Raw genomic sequence first — 16,643 nt, 5'->3', positions numbered from 1 at the left:
CCTTTTGAGGAGGATAGAGGCTTGAAAGAAAAAAGGGGGGGGTGCAAGACATGTAGCCACAACCACCTCTCATTCTGCAGCTGTATGCAATACATCAGTCAGTGGCAAAGGAGTGGCTGAATACCTGTATCTACCTATCTTTATTATATATCTCTCTGTTGCATCTTCTCTGCAATAAATACTCCCTGTAAGTTAACTTACGGAACATGAAGTACTATGCCTTGAGAGAGGAAGGCTCCTGGGAGACCTTCTGTTTCATGGCAGGCACAGCATTTGCATATTAGGCCTCAATGCTTTTTTATTACTTTAATTATATTTTATTGTGCATGACAACATAATGACAATAACAATTAGCTGGAGAAAATCCTTAAAAAAATAGGAACAAGAAGGAAACTCTTATCCTCTGCTACAGTAAATGGATGTAAAAATCAGTGGAGTGACAGTGATTAACATTTGCCAAAAATTTGCTCAGTATTGTCAAAAGAAGCATCACATAAAACTACACCAATGACAAAAAGGAAACGTAAAACCCTTATGCCACACAGTTCAGTAGATTAACTCTTGCTCATAATGGGCTGCATACACATTTCAATGTTTAATGCAACAATTAAAATGAAAAAGCACTAATAAAACAATTCAAAAGTAGACTCTGAAACCATAACTGCTTCTCTTTTCTGCAAATGCTGATTTTTTTGGTAGGAGCTGATTGTGTACTTACATTAATATAGATGCCTGTTTATGATACTTCTGCTGCCTGGGCAGCTTTACAATGTGAAAACCAAAGTGGGGGCTGGAGGGTAGGGCAATCAATAAGCAATTACACTGTGCAGTACCAATTAAAGTAGGGGTTGGTTTTTTTTTGGTAGCTATAAAGTCCTCAGCTTGAATTTACAGAGAGTACCGTCATACAGACATAGATGCTAGAAGTGGAAACTGCGTATTAACCTCATCAGTCCCTGGCTCCAGGGCAAGGCACCAAACGGCCCCAGCAGTCTATTTTTACTGTCCAGAGCAGCAGTCCTAAGCAGCTCCTATTTACAGTCCTGAGCAGCTCACGTAAGGAGGACCCTGAAGTGAAGAAGTTTGAGCCCCTAAGTAGTATAACTTCCTACTTTGCCTTAAAGTAAAGGAAGCCCAAAAAGGCCAGATCCTTGGAGGTGCCTCATACGGGACTCCTGAAAAGGCAGGCTTCCAGAGAAAGCTGTCGCGGGGGTTCTTCCTGCAGAGGCCCGGTCCAGCTCGCCCCGAAGCTGACTGAGGAGCTGTTGCCATCTGCTGGGACATGCTTGCATGGCAGCTCCGGCCCGAAACCGTGCCCGCCGGCAGTGCCCCAGCCGGCTCAGCCAGGATAATCAGCCATTAGAGCACCTCACCTGCGAGCGCAGCGGATCTTCTGCAGCCCTCGGGTGAAGAACAGCCAGCTCTGCAAAACTCTGGGCTCCAAGTCAGACGCGGTGGGCTATCAGCTGAGTTTTGCTGACCTCCATCACAAAAACAACAAAGAGTCTCCTAACTTTTGCTACTCACAAGTAATCAGGGTAAAGCCTGTGATAGAATGCACCAGTAATATGGACTGTTCTTTAAACTTACCATAAATTGCTATGCCAACTGCTGCTCGGGGAAAAAAAAAAAAAAAAGCCAGCTGCTTTCGGAAGGCAAGAGCCAACCTTTTACACCTTGCACAGCTGGAGAGGAAAGGCACAGGGGAAACGATTCCCAAGGCTAACAGAGAAGACAGCTCATTTCCCAAACATACATATGAATTTGTGAAGAATGGATAGGGCCTTCACCTTGCGTCAGGACTGGGTTAAGTGTGGCTCTGCTCTCAAGCTTAGCATAACTTAAACCTTCCTGCCTTACTGATTCTTTGTAGTACCTGCAATTCAATCCAAACTCACCTAAGCACTAACAGCTGCTGCTTAGTTCAGCACCCTTCCATCTCAGGGAACTGCTCTAGCATCAGTTTCTTCTGAGCCAGCTGAGAATGTGCGTGGGATTTTGTTATTTGCACAGATTCTACTTTTGAGAGAGTGGAAGATAGTAATGACACCCTGAATCAAATCCAGACACGTGTCTATCTCCTTGCCCATCTGCTGCATTTGCTAGCCAGGTGCTGTTGCTAACCAGCTTCAATGTGACATGGATGCAACCTGCTTCAGCAACTCATACGACTGATCCAATGGCCACTACTGACCTCCTGGATGCATCTGAAAAAAACCCCATTACTTTATGCTGTGCTCCACATGGCTATTCAAAGCCTTTTACCATCTCGTACATTAAAACAGGCCCATGATTTGCCACCTACAGACAGGCAGTTTATTCTGCATCCAGTTCACTAGTGAATGCTTGAAATACATACAGAGCTGGTCTATACTTTTAAATCACCTGGACACAAATGCAATACTTTGCTGACTTTGCTGAGACACAGATAACCTAATGTATCAGAGCTTCTACTGTGACAGCTTATTACAGTTCCTAAACCTGGATAATCCACATCACAGTACGCATTTTTATAGCACTAAGCTTTCTTTCCATATCAGCATAATTAAAGCAGCAACCTTTGTAAGGACAGATGAAACTGCTGTACATGAGTTTTCTTCTTGCTCTCTGCTACAATCAATGTCCTCCAATTAGAGAGAAATTAAAACACAAAAGCTATTTGTTATTAGGGTAAAATCTAACGAGACAGAGAATAACATTATTTCTCATCACATTTGAGGATTATCAGTTACACTGAACAGATCAACCTTCTGACACAATACACAATTCAAACAATAAAATAATGCAAGCATTGCTGAAAACCCGTACTTTGTAACATTTGAGAAGCCACAGAAACCAACACTTTCTCTTTCCCATATGAAATTTACCACTGGTAAACCATTCTTATTTTGCAAAAGCTTTTCCATACACCTTGATCTGTTCGGTTCCTGCTTAAAGTCATTTTCTAAAGACCCCTTATGTTGCCAACCTATCAGCTGCCAAACTCCCCCTGGAACTTGGGGGAAACAGGACAAAAGCAGCAAACGCCAACACCTCCTGTTACACGGACTTAACTAGACCACATATTGAAGTTGACTTGGAAAGAGAAAAGTACTGATATATTGGTATAACCAAAAAAGAGTTGCTTCTTGCCCAGAAATTGCTTATGCAACACAAAGCTAATGCTGACTAATTCTCTCTCCATCTCTGAAATTTGATGTCTTTAGAAACGGCAGCAGACGTGTTAACTTTACTTGCAGCCAAGCTATACAAAGTCTGCAAGTATCAGGAACATACCCACGACTTCCATGAATCTTAAAACATTTTCTCCTATTTTTTTGTCCAAGAAACAGACCTGCTGACAGCACTGTTTTTAGTCTAACAGCAGACTCCAAAGACTTAAAATGCTATGCTTTTACATCAGTGCTTAGACTACTGTCACAAGGGAATAAAGCCTTGAATATCATAAAATTGCAATTTCTTCAAATACAAATGAGTTCAGTTGGAAAAGGAGGGCAGAGGACTGAAAGGGGAGGTTAATTTTATAAAGCTCCACAGCAGGGCCAGCAGTAGAAGCAAAAGGCAGGCCGCAGGGAAGGAATGGCTTTAAAAGAAATAATAGGAAGATAAAATTGAAATAAATTGGGGGGCGCATGGATTTCACTTTTTACAGTCAAAGCACATTTGCCATTCAGCTTAAGGCTAGATTCTGGTGTATGAATGATACACCATGAATGAAGACATGAAACTTGGAAGATGCTTGCAGCTCTAAGGCAAAGCTTCAGAATGTCACTGTATTTTCTTTTCTGCTTCTGGACTACCTCAGAGGTTGAACAAACTCCCAGAATAAATTACTGCCGTCCCTGAGACCACTTCATCATGCGGCCGGGCTGCCTGTAAACTTTAAACAGGCCAGCATCTCTAGAGGGCTCAGCTCCACACAGCTGCTTCCCAGCGGTGGAAGATTTTGAGGTAGATTTAACGGTTACATCCAAATAACTAAATTGGCTTAACTATTTATAGAAAACAGACTTTTCACATATGCTGGATCTCTGGTAAAATGCTGTGACCATAAGCAAGGCAGAGCAGCTATTCTTTACCAACAACACACAACGCTGCATTCGGGTCTTTCCTGAGTGTGGCTTCGCTACACTAGGTTTCAGAGCTGCTGGTACAGACTGTGCAGGGCAGAGTCCTCCTTCGGTTCTGGGTCTGTACAGTGGCAATTCTTGTTGGCGCCTAGGTCTATTACTGCAGTCACTGAAAGAAACGGTTTTGTCTTGTTTCAGGAGCATCCTTTGAAGCAGAGCTTTTAAAAAGGAGTGCACAGCTTTCTAAATCACTTGACAAAGCTGTTCTGTGCATTGGTGGCTTTCCCAGTGCTAAGCTGCTGCACCAAGAGCAGAAGAAGCCTCTGTGCAAACAGACCTGAGCCCAGCACAACATCCTTCTGGCAGCTCACGCCTCCCACAGCAGATTATGTGGCACAGGCAGTCCTGCCCAGGGAGCTCTGGGGCGTGAGCAGAACATGATATACACAGCTCCCAGCAGCTGCACAGCCCGCAGTTTCTCTCTGGCTCTGAATGAAAGCAGCCCCCAGTACGTAACCAATAACACCACAACAGGCATGTGGAGAGACAGACTAGCACCGCTGGACCCCAGACTACATCTGCACCTCTGCACAGTGCTGACTTTGGCTTATCTCTACAGCTGCAACTACCCCCACACAAGGCAACATTAAATAATGCTAGAACATACTCTCTTCCTATCAGACTTTCCAATGAAGCAATTCCTAGGCAACAATGTTTAGTTTATGAATGAAAAGAACTCACGGTTCATGGTGTGGGAACACAGGAGAACCTTCTCCTTTAGCGTATAGGGCATGGAAAACAAAGGAAACATCTCTCCTCTGTGAGTTGCCTGAGGATAGGTACATGAAAGGCCTGGGAACAAACACTACAGAAGAAATGCACCTTGTTCAGCCAGTCAATAACGTGAAAGCACCTATTAGCAAACACCATACTACTACGTTTACAAGGAGAACTTTGCAAAGAAGAGTAGTTTCTGTGCCTGTTCACATGTCTAAGAAGAAATAATGGTGAAAGCTCTACAAGTTGTTGGCTCAGTCCCTAAAAAGCACCCACCAACCATCATTTTGTTTATTCACACTGGCAATGCCAACTCATTCAGCAATACACAATATAACTTAAGAACTGCATCCAAAGACAGAAAATAAATTCCTCATAATTAAATAGCCTTTATTTTATAAAACATAATACAAAGCATCTACACCATTCACTGGTGGAACATTAGTTGCTATTACACAGTAATTCAAACACAAGTTATTATTTCACGCTAGTTCTGCAGTTTCCTTTTACAATTTGCTCTAGCCACTATGGACTAGCCTGAAGACAGGTCCCACCATGTGCTCCATAGCTTGAAAGTTGAATGTCTTCTTCCTGGGTCTGTGATTCTATGCTGGAGCCCACCAGACAGATGAGGCCTTGCTCTGAGACATTGTTGCTAGCTCTACGTCATAAAGCTGTTCCTGATTGCTCTTCTGTTTTCTGGTGCCCTTGTTTAACTTCTAAAGCCTCAACATTGATCAGAGTGCCCTACTTCTTCCAATCATGTTTCCCCCCAGTTCAAAGGGGACTGCTAAGCCATTGAGTGCATTATCTTTACAAACATCTTCAGACAAGGTGTTTCATAGATACCTGCAGTCACTGACCTCCTTACTCACCTGGGCAGGTAGGGGCTGTACAGCTTCCCCAGCAGGGCTGTAACCATCCATCAAGCTGCACACCAAACCTCAGCAGAGGCCAGAGTCCAAATCATCAGGATTGCTCAGGAAACTCTTATTGGTGGGGAAGTCAACAGCTGCACTGAGAAATGAATAGGCTGTTTTCATCTACACTTCTTCAGGACTTGCTGCTGAAAGTCCCTATTCCCTGGTCAGGCTGGCTGCTGAAACACTTCTGGCTCCAGATTTATTGCAATCCTTATGAAAGAAAACTCACCAGATACCCTTTCTTCGACTTCAGAGTCCACCTGACCAAGAAGCAGTACGGCTGATCTTTACACACGTCTAGCTTACTCCTTTTGACTCCTACCCATAAGCACCACTGCAAAGAACCTTGGACTCCTGCTTTTGTGAGGCAAACCAGATGCTGGGAAATGCCATGTGCAGGTGACCAACTACTGATGATGTGTCACTGTGAGATGTCCTTCACTCAGAGCAACAGCATTTTGCCTTTATACAGCACAGCTTCACGCAGACCACCAAGCATTACTCAAAGGTGGCTCAGTGCTAACAAATGAAAACACGCCATGAGGTAGGTAATACTATACCCACTTAATAAAGTGGGTAAGCTGAGGCAAAAAGGCTCCCTGACACGCCCAAGAACAGCAGCAGACCTGGGAAAGAACCAGCAAGCCCCAGCTAGCCCTTCTCGTCTCCCTTCGAGGCTCAACAGCCTTATAACCGCACTGTGCTACATGAGTCAAATTTCCTTTTAAGGACCAGCTCACCCACCAGTTGGCTCTGCTAGTCTGAAGGGCTCTGGGTTCTTCGGGCCTTTGGCTGCAACAGGCAAGGCTCACAGCAGAACTGGCACCTGAGCTGCACTGGTGCCGAGGCTCAAAATACATGATCATAATAATGACAGCAATAACAAAGGAACAGTACTTAAGAACATACAGTGACATAAACACCAGAAGCCGCCAACTGGGGGACAGTTTTTTCCTGCAAATGGGACCAGATAAGTAATGCTTATTTTTTCTCCCAGTCAGGCATACTTTTTTCTTGAAAAAGGCCAGATTCTGTGCCTCTCGCTTCTTTAATTATTAGGTTGTATAAGTCTCTCTTAGCCTATAAATGCTCATTTTATATGCATTTTTATAAAATGACCCAGATCCAGTCAGGGAGACAGAAGTGAATTCAAAGCCCAGGGTCAAGGCATCAATTCAAATTAAGGACAGCCAAGGTTAGGTATCTGGTTTGGACGGGGCAGAGGACAGATTTGAAGCCTGGTAGCTCTTCCACCTTCGCCACTGTGTTTTGAAGATGCACGTTCAACCAGAAATCCCAGTTTGGATCTGAGGAAACACCCTAGTCGAAACTGGTATCTATGGTCCTGGGAAAAATGTCAATGCTAGTTTCAAGTGTTTTTCAATCATTTTTCCTTAGAGCTCCCAGATATTCACCTACAGTACCTGACTATCCCCAAACACTGTGACAGACTAATCTGAATCTGGGATGACACTTTCAAGGGCAACAGAAATACACGGCCTTCACTATAACTCAGGTTCTGGCCCCTGTTCCCTTTAGATTGCCAAAGCCAGCAAGCACAGATTGTTTGCAGATTGCTGCAGTGAAGCACTCTGCATTTACTGTTCTTATTTTTAATAGTTAGTTACAGCTGGCGAAGGCATTTGTCTGACAATTGCAAGGCATGCCAATTGGTCTCAGGCTCGCTCCATGCTATGCCTGCATTTGGGCCAATAAGCACAGCAGAGGGCATTTTGGCATTCTGCAGACAAATCAGGGCTTAGTCCATCAGCCAGAAAACCACTAACTGGCAAGTACTCATGGGGCTTCTCATAATGGAGGGTGTTGGTCACTCAAGCAGCTAAAAGCAGTATTTGGAGGAGGTGGGTGGAGTTTTAACAGTCAGGGATGAAGCAGATGGAAAAAGTCAGAAAAGCGTTTCACATCAGGGGCTGTGTCTTTGGGTGTATTCACAGAGCACCTAGTCCTGCAAGGCGCCAGTGCCAATTAGAGCTTCTGGACACTACTGAAAAATAAGTTATCAATATATTATTTAATAAGTTATTAAAAGGGATTAGAAAGGGTAGGAAACAACGATCTACCTAAAATACTGTTCTTCCTAGAGTCACGCTCTAGCTCATCCACCAAAATCATTTCTCCCAAAGGAAACTCAAGGGTAATGAACAAAGTGCAGATAACAACCATCATTTTGCATTTACATAGCACCTCTCAAGTAAAAATCTGAAAGTGCATAACAGATGGATTAGCTCCATTACCCCCAATACACAGATGGGGAAATCAGGCACAGAGTTAGAGTTACATGACTTGCCCAAGGTCACATAACAAGCTGGTGGAAGAGCCAGGAATCCCAGCTCTGACGGGACACTAGAACATGTTTCTTCCTAACAGTATGAAGAGTCACTCTAGCTGTCTAGACTGTACAGGACATCGAACATGAAGACCTAGTATTATTTTCTCCTCTCTTCCAAGATTCTACCAGTGCTGAAGGAGTTAGCTACTACCATCACTATTTACATCTGCACTGCTGGACTACTTATGTCTAGTCTACAAAATCAGCCCTTCTTTCACCCATATCATTTAGCGTATGCTTGCATACACACTGAGCCAGCCTCTGCCAGGCCAAACACTGCAGACCCAATGAATCCATGGCATAGCTCCATGGATTTCGGTGGAGTTATGCCAGGGATAAATTTGGCTCCAGAACTGTTAACGTATATTGGCTTCTCTCCTGACAGTGGCATTTCAGGCATGATCCCCTTCTTGCCAGACTGTGAACTCGAAGAAGTCTTTACTCAGCATCCAGTCAGTGGTTTTTCAGATGTCCATTAGCTTTCAAGTATAATTCATCACTCTTCCGACTCCTCCAAGCGTGGTACTTCTTCATGCTCTTCCTCCTAGCAAAGCGACAGATGCTGACCATGAAAACCCAGGAGACCACGTACATGATGACACCACCCAGCTTAATGTACCACCTGGGTTTGGGAGAAGCAAGCTCACAGTACATCATCCAGGCCCCTACTCCAATCCGCACCCCAGTGAAGAGGGCCACAAAGAAGAAATCTACCACATCACCTGTGAAACTGTGGTAACATCCCACCTCCTTCAGGAACCAGCGGGCCTGCAGCAGTGGGTTAGTGATCTCACTACCGAAGATGACAGCATTGACCTCCGCAGCTGACTCCCCGAGCGCCAATGACGCTGTGATGCCCAGGATGCTCACCAGATGGTGGGCCAGCATCAGGGCTCCCTCTGTCTGGAAGTACACACACCAACAAAGGTCGAAGAGGAAGTAGCCCAAGCTAAGGCACAGCACATGTACCTGAAGAGTTGTGTTTGGTGATCCTGAAACATAAAGACACCAGATAGACCTTTAAAGCATGGAGGCAACAATCAGGCAGGATATGAGACAAGGAAGGGGTATTCACCTTCAGCACTGGCAGGCTGGTATTAGCTTGTACTGATCACAGCTCAGCTGGAGAAGTCAGACAAGTCACGATACTAGAGTTGTTAGTCTAACAGCTGCACACATGTAATGGCCACACGTGATCACACACTGCCAAATTGCAGCTGGGGAGGACCATTACACCAGCAAAATACAGTACTAGTCTCTCCATCTCTCTAGTACTTTCCATCACAAAGAAGCTCAGAAATCATGACAATCATCATTCCTCAAGTGGGCTGGATACTGAGGTGGTAGGAGAACCCCACTTTGTACCATCATCAACTGGGGGACTTGAGAACACAGCTTTCATTACTTACCTGGGTGACTCAAAGGCCAGGGACCATCAATAAAGCCAATGTAAGCAGAGAGACAGGTAGCAAGGATGCCATGGGTCAGTGTGACCAGCCTGCAGCTCCATTCATAATTCCGGTGCTTGTAGCAATGGCAGAACCAAGCGTAGAGAGAGACCCAGGCAAGCAGACTGCAGGCTACCCGCAGAGGCAGGGGGAACAGCATCCTGTCACAGGAACAGAAAGACAAAACACATCAGAAGCTCCAGCCCCCAGCAGTGTTAGCACAACCCAGTACAGCATTTCAGCTGTAACCATCCCAGCACTGAGTGTACCATGCTGCTTCCTGATGGTGTTGCTTCCTCCTGACAATTTTTTTCTGCAGAGGAACTGTGGTTCCCCTGGGAAAAGGACTACATCAAAGCAGCATATCCTTGAGAATTAGGGCAGATTCACCATGTGGCCGCCAGCACACAGCCCCCCACCAGCATCACCTCAGCTGTGGGAAGAGGCTCTGAAAATCACGACCGTATAAGGCAGTGAGTTCCTAGCCTGGCTGAACAGAAAACATACCATGACTTGGAAATGCACCTCAGAGGATTTCCCCAACCAGTCTAGGACGCAGGATCTGCTGGGATATGTTAATGCTCATCTGCACTGCCTAAGGGACAGGCTGAGGAGCACCACATCTAGCAATAAGGCTTTGATCCAGAGCTACTCCTGCCCCTTCTTTTCAATTCCCTGCCCATGTATGTGCATTTAATTAGTCTGCTTGTGTTGCTTCACCTGACCTATTCATCCTGGAAAAGTGTTTGCTGGCTTGGTTCCTTCTCTCCTGAAATAAAAACAAGAAAAGAAAACAAAAAAAAGTCTCTTGCTAGGTCCAGTGATAATCAATCTTCCCAGTGTAGTGACACCACCTGCAAATGGGTCAAGAGAAACACAAAGGCAGTGCCATTCCCTCCTGCTACTGAATTTTAACAATCTAGCACCAACACATTTCCAGGACAGTTTGAGGGGAAAAAAAAATGCTGTAAAATCCCCTTGTCCTCCCAAGGAAAATTTCCGATGGAACACCATATAGTTCAAGTTTCTTCATGAGCATGCGAGAACAAAGCTCAGATTAGAACAAAGCAGCCCCCAGCAAACGGTGATGGGATAAAGTGGCCCTCCCACCCTAGGGAGCAGCCACGCACTCCCAGAGCCAGTCCCTTTCCCTCCATGAGGGCCACAGCCTTGGCTTGCTCCTGCTGTGGGCAAGGCGCTGGACCATCCCTCCTCTGCAGGTTGAGAGGAGCGAGAGAAAGCAAAAACCACTCAACTCTCCAAACTGCAGACTTCAGTTCATCTTTCCTGGCATCAAGACCTCCAAACCTTCTTGGCGCAAAAGGGTTAGCATCTATGCCCATAAAGATTTTTTCAGCAGTATTCCCTTTATACAGCTTCCCTCACTCACTCTGCAATTCAGAATCTCTCAAACAAGCAAAAGACATGCTGCCAGAACAAAATTACAGCACATAAACCTCTGTAGAGGACACTGCTCTTGTTGCTAAAAGCCCCTCAAACACATAATACTCTAACATCTACATCTTGCTCACATTTATAACATCTCTCCATGAAATATAAGTTGTGTCTCATGACTCCTGAGCATTCAGGGAAGCACATCAAAGGAAGCTGGGTCACGTTCTGGGATACACAAGTTTCCAGCTGTGAAATGGCAAAAGCACCATTGGTTCTGCTGGTACCTGCTGCCCAGCGTGCTGGATTCACACCCAGGGCTGGGGAACACCGAAAGGACTACACGTGATGCGGAGTCAGACTTGCCATGCCCAACCTTCCTGTTTGGCCTGTTGCGAGTACTGCCAGAAACAACTTGGGAAGCTGGGTAAACAAAACCATTATGGTATAATGGACCTCGGTAACACGGGGAGATTAAATAAGGATATGATTTACTGCTCTGACCAGCTGTTTCCACTGACATCCCTGGTACTTGGGGTCCATATGAATTTAGAGTCAGGGTAAATAAGGCAGGAAGAATTCTGATGTGACAAAAGGGATTGACCAGCTGGAGAAGCCTGGTAGAAAGAAGGGGAATGACCTGTTAAATATGTTTTCCATGTTTAACAACATGTTTTCCAAGGTGGTTTCCATGCCTACTCGTGAAAAAGATACTTCTCCATTCCCTGGAAAGAAAGTAGGCTACCTTCCAAGCGCACATCAAAGCTCAACATGTGTCATTAGCATATACCATGTACACTGCACCTGTGAATTACGCCTGTCCCCACACAATGGAGAGGGCAATATCCTTATAAACAGCAGTAACTATACTATTGTTTCTACCACCAGCAGCGATGGGGACACGAATGAAAGCAGGCTCTACAATAATCACACGTGCCTGAAAACCTAGTCCAGAACAGCCCTGTTCTAAAGAGCTTTAAAATTAGATGGGCACCTCCAGCCACGCACCGTTATTTGCCCTCCCCCCCCTTCTTTCTTTTTGTACAGCTGAGAAAATGGAGGAGCCCAGAGAGCCCGAACGACGCGCCCCAAACCAGGCACCCAGCCCGCCCGCCGGCCCGAGCCCGCGGCCCCCCCCCCGCTCGGCTCCCCCGCCCCGCCCGGCGGCAGCCGCTGCCCGCGGGCCCGGCGGCGACCCCGCCCCGCCGCCCGGCCCCGCTCTTCCCCAGCGGCTGCCGCAGCTCCGCGGGGTCCGGCCGGCCGCACGGGGACTGCGGGGCCGGGCCCCCGCCCGCCGCCCCCCGCGGGGGAAGGCGCCCGCCCCGCGCCGCGGGCGCGGCCGGGGAGCGCCCGGCGTCTGCGGGCCGGCCTCTGCCCTCGGCCGGCCCCGCGCACCCACCTGGAGGCAGACGCGGCGGCAGCGGCCGGCGCGGCGCCTCCGCGCCCGGGAAGAGGAAGCGCCGGCGGCCGAGGGGCACCTGCTGGCGGGGAGGAGGGACGGCAGGGCCGCGGCCAGGGCCGGGAGGGGAGCGGAGGAGAGGGGGCCGCGGCGCTCCGGCCGTCCCGCTCCTGCCTCGCCCCGCAGCCCCTTCGCGCGTCCCTCCGAAAACCACGGAGCATCGCTTCAGCCTGCGGGCACAGTAAGCCAGTCCCAGGCACCCGCGACCCGCTTCGATCATCTCGCGTGTCCCAGAGGTAACAGGCACGGCCACGCAGCTGCAGGCAGACGTGGGCTTGCTTTGCTCACTCCCTGGCAGCACCTGACGTGACCCAACTCTACCGAGCCTGCAAAACTGTGCCAGCATAGCGCCAGCTTCAGGGTACCATACCCCGCGGGGTCTGGCATCCTGGCATAGCAGGCTGGGCAAGCACACAGCCCTGCCCTGAACATACCCTCGCAGCCAGCGCTCAGGCAGCAGTTACAAAGCCTAGCAATTTCTTCTCACTACAAGTATTCAGTGCTAACACACATTTTTCTCTCCTCCCTACATCTACATCCACAGAGTTGTAAAATCCAGGGCTTATGCAGGACCCTGAAAGTAGCTTACAAAAATGTTCCTCCAACCAACAAACACGCTCACTCCTTTCGTAAGTTGCAATCAAAACAGTCTCTCACACCCAGAAATAGGGTGGGTTTTTCTTTCTTTCATCCTGTCATGTTTTACCTTTTGAAATACAGATGGTGGGAGTGACTTGTCCCGCCTCTTAGAGCACTTGTAACAAGCCTGTTTTCAACTAGGTATCTCTACCTTACTTTTCCAGTTCAGGCCAGGCACAGGTTCCTATTGCCACAAGATGCTCATCCTTCAGCTATTTCAGCACGACGTCCTCACTAGCATTAATAGTGCATTTTCTTCTCTGACAAATCTTAGGTCTCATCTTGCTCTCCTCCACCTTTGCTGGGCCAAGCACCAGGCCCCCTCCCACAGCCTCACTAACACCTATGGAGCTGTTCTAATATTTAGAACATACATTTAGGGGACAGAACAGCGTCGACAGACAGAGAGCTATGGGGCTAATGTTGACTCACAGCACAGAAACCAAGCAGCCACGAAGAACAGAGATGGTCACACAAGAGCGCTCTGAAAGTCTTAACAAGGCAAGGACCCTTTAATGCCCGATGCAGAATACATAGGAGTTGTGGGGTTTTTTGTTCTAGGTCATACTATGTGCAAAATTTGCACCTAGTGACATGCAAGCTGGCAAGTTAAATCACCTCCCAGTGGATTGTACCAGCAGTTGGGTGAAGCTTCTATACTAATTTTCTCGTTTGCTTTGTGCAGTCAGCCGTTTAAATAGGCAGGCTGAGTTGCACTGGCTCATTTTGCCTGCAGATGAATAGCATTCAGCAAAACAGCACAGGACAGGAACCTCTGCTAACAGTTATTTGCACACTGCTACCCCTTGGAGCATAGCTACACCCTCCCTCAGCAGTACATTCTTTCCACTTGCCTTTTTATCGGTACCTGTTCTAACCAGAACTTAAAACAGTGAGGCGTCACAGAAGGTATGAGCTTGCCAACACTGGAAAACTACTTGTCCGGAAATAAACTGTAAATGTACAAGAACTGGAACTGCACAGGAGTCCAATAGCCTTCCTCAGCAACAAGCCAAGACTTTCTGTGACTGTAAAAGCCCTCAAGACTATTTGACAGATAAAAATCAGTCCCCTGTATTAAAAATTACATTCTTTGAAATGTTAGCATATACGAAACCTAATGGGATACGGAGGGTGGAGCCAGATGCTTTTTCAGCATCACATTAGAGGGCTTAACACTAAAACTATCTTTAGATGAGACATGGTGCCTGACCACCTGAGGGGGCTGACTGCTTCATATCTCAAGGATAACTACCATCAGTTGTTTTGCATGCAAGCTGGGTGCACTGGTTTGCTGTCCCTGAAAGAAGAGTTTTCTAGCTGGAAGCCAAGCCCAGGCCCACCTCCACTCCAGTCTGCAGAGTCCTGGCCCAGCAGTAACAGGTTCTCTGCTGGAAGCAGCCACTCAGCAGCAGCTTATGACATCTCCTAACACCAAAGGTGTTCTCATGCTTTCAACTGCTTCTCCAAAGATAGTGTAGACAAATCACCCTGCAACTCAAGCCTTCTGAATTGCCCATTCCTAGGATGAAATGCAGAAATAGAGCGGCACTGGTGCTGCAGAGAGAAAAAAGCAACCTGGGACATAGGTTATGACCAGAATGAAACGGTTACCCTGTGACCTTGCACCCATCAAGAGCAAACACCTCAGTTTAAGGGCCCATTATTAAGTCCCCTGCAATACTGACCATGACTCATTGGCAAGGCAGGTTACAGGTACATTAGTCACAAATCTGAGCTTCAGCTGACTCTCACCTATCCTTCACACCTCAAGCCTGAGCCCCAGAGCACGTGGCTCAGTCTGTGCTTGTTTCCCCACCAGCTCACTCCTTCCTGAAGTGCAGGAGCTAGAGCTTTGCCAGTGACTACTAACTTTAGCTTGCTTAGGCTACCCTCAAGCCTGTTTTCCTCAGCATTACCTTCATTGCCTCCCGAAGGCCCGGAACAAAAAGAACATTACAGCAATCGTTTCTTTTTAAAAAGAGGACATAACTTTATTAGAAGTCTCATCACTCATAGGCATTTTCAGAAGAGCAGAGTGACCCTGGCAAGACTTCATACCTCACAAGGCCAGGCCCCCAGAGCCACACTAGCAAGGCTCTTGTTCTAGACATATTAGCCTGCTAACTTGCCTGGATTCACAGCTGCAACGCATTCAGAGGACATGCCAAAAGTTAGGTTATTTCATGTCATTTTTTAATCTCTCCAGACACCTTATTCTAACCCCCAGCCAAGGCAGATATCTGCCCTGAACAGTGCCGAAGTTAGTGAGATAAGAGGCACGGAAGAGCCAGCGAGGCTGCACTCCCACAGCAGCTGTATTCCCACTCCTCCCTGCCTTCTCCTCTGCAGCAGGGGTGATGCCCCACTTCAGCACAAGTCACATTGGCTGTTTCAGGGGCTCTTTAGACCCATGAAAAAGCTCCTCTACACCAGGTCTTTGAAAGCTGGAAGGAAAGGCAACCAGCCTTGCTAAGCCTCAGGGCAACACAAGGCCATTTGTTTCTGAGCTGTAAGCGAGGCTTTTATGGAAGAGTAAATCTGGACTGCAGCCTTAAACAGAGGGAAATGCACATTAAAACCCCAGGGGAAATGTCAAAACACAATTCTGAAGGTAAAGAAGAAAACTGGTCCATACACCGAGACCTGCTGGTATGGAGCAGATGTTACACTGAAATCTGCCTAAACATTACTGTCACTCCTGAAAATATAGTCACTTTTGAGACTTGTTAGCCATGCACTCAGATTAAGTGGCTTGTAAATAAGTCAACTGCAGAACAGAAAGAGCAACCCAAGAAGGCTCTTCTCTATCATCTCTCACCCACAAAATGCCTGATTTTTTTTTTTTAAAGCAACCCAAGGCTAGATGAACACCTGCTCATGGAGTTTATTGGCACAAGTCTAATTCTTGACTCTCATTTGCAAAGGCCTGAGTCAATCCCAGCAAAGCCACATTGCTTTAAGATCATTATCTGCTTGAATGCAAGCATTAAAAAAAGAAATGTATAATTAAAAACAAGGTAAAACATTGCCTCACCTTAAGTACCATCACTTCACACACTCAGAGGACAACTCCACTGTATCCCTGGCAAGCACTTGAATCTTGTTCAGAGGCTTTCATCCAAGTACTTAGTCAAGTGTGTTGTCCAGTTCCAGGATTAAGTGAGAGTGAGGCCCAGTAAATCTTTGCTAAGTCACAGCCCTACCCGGTCCCACTGGCAGGAAGATAGGATTTTTCAGCTTTAATTTTCTGGCTCTACATAAAATAATTCTACCTCCAAAGTGATTATGGCACATACAGACAGTGCAATTACTGGTTGCAGACTGATCTGGCATTGCCACCCTCTGTGAGACCGTACCATTGCTGGCGAAGTTAGGCACTCAGTTCAGCAGACATGCCTGGTTCCTCCAATTTCCACTCAAATCCTCTTCTATCAGCTTTCCTGTGTTCCTGGTGCCAAATCCTCTTCTCCAGGGATGTCAGACCACTACCAGAGCCAGAAAGTCAATTCCACATCACTTTTAAGAGTTCTTTTCTCAGGAATAGGCTTCAGTAGCCAGGACCCTAGCACAAGGGATTGTCAT

General features: G+C 46.8%; 1 protein-coding gene across 3 annotated transcripts; it reads right to left on the bottom strand.

Annotated features, from left to right (window-relative positions):
* Positions 1-5,225: 5,225 nt before the first annotated feature.
* On the bottom strand, positions 5,226-16,184 carry LOC104336408 (TLC domain-containing protein 5). 3 transcript variants are annotated; one of them, XM_075442453.1, is made up of 3 exons: positions 16,096-16,184; positions 9,530-9,729; positions 5,226-9,112 (listed from the first exon to the last, which is right to left on the bottom strand). In XM_075442453.1, the coding sequence occupies exons 2-3, from the start codon at positions 9,726-9,728 to the stop codon at positions 8,574-8,576; spliced, it is 738 nt and encodes a 245-aa protein (XP_075298568.1). In that variant the 5' UTR covers position 9,729; positions 16,096-16,184; the 3' UTR covers positions 5,226-8,573. The 3 variants fall into 3 exon arrangements, with proteins under 3 accessions (XP_075298568.1, XP_075298569.1, XP_075298566.1); XM_075442454.1 differs by lacking the exon at positions 16,096-16,184 and adding an exon at positions 12,360-12,394; XM_075442451.1 differs by lacking the exon at positions 16,096-16,184 and adding an exon at positions 10,294-10,392.
* Between the last annotated feature and the right edge of the window lie 459 nt (positions 16,185-16,643).

Source organism: Opisthocomus hoazin, chromosome 24 (assembly GCF_030867145.1).
Source record: "Opisthocomus hoazin isolate bOpiHoa1 chromosome 24, bOpiHoa1.hap1, whole genome shotgun sequence".
In the NCBI taxonomy this organism is placed as follows: Eukaryota; Metazoa; Chordata; class Aves; order Opisthocomiformes; family Opisthocomidae; genus Opisthocomus; species Opisthocomus hoazin.
Note: the sequence above shows the minus strand (reverse complement) of the source record. Positions and strands in the feature narration are given on the sequence as shown.

Excerpts from the sequence above, each read along its gene's own strand:
- LOC104336408 (XM_075442451.1), bottom strand. Across the intron at positions 9,113-9,529 it reads CTGGCCTTTGAGTCACCCAG|GATCACCAAACACAACTCTT; the intron begins GTAAGTAATGAA and ends TTTATGTTTCAG.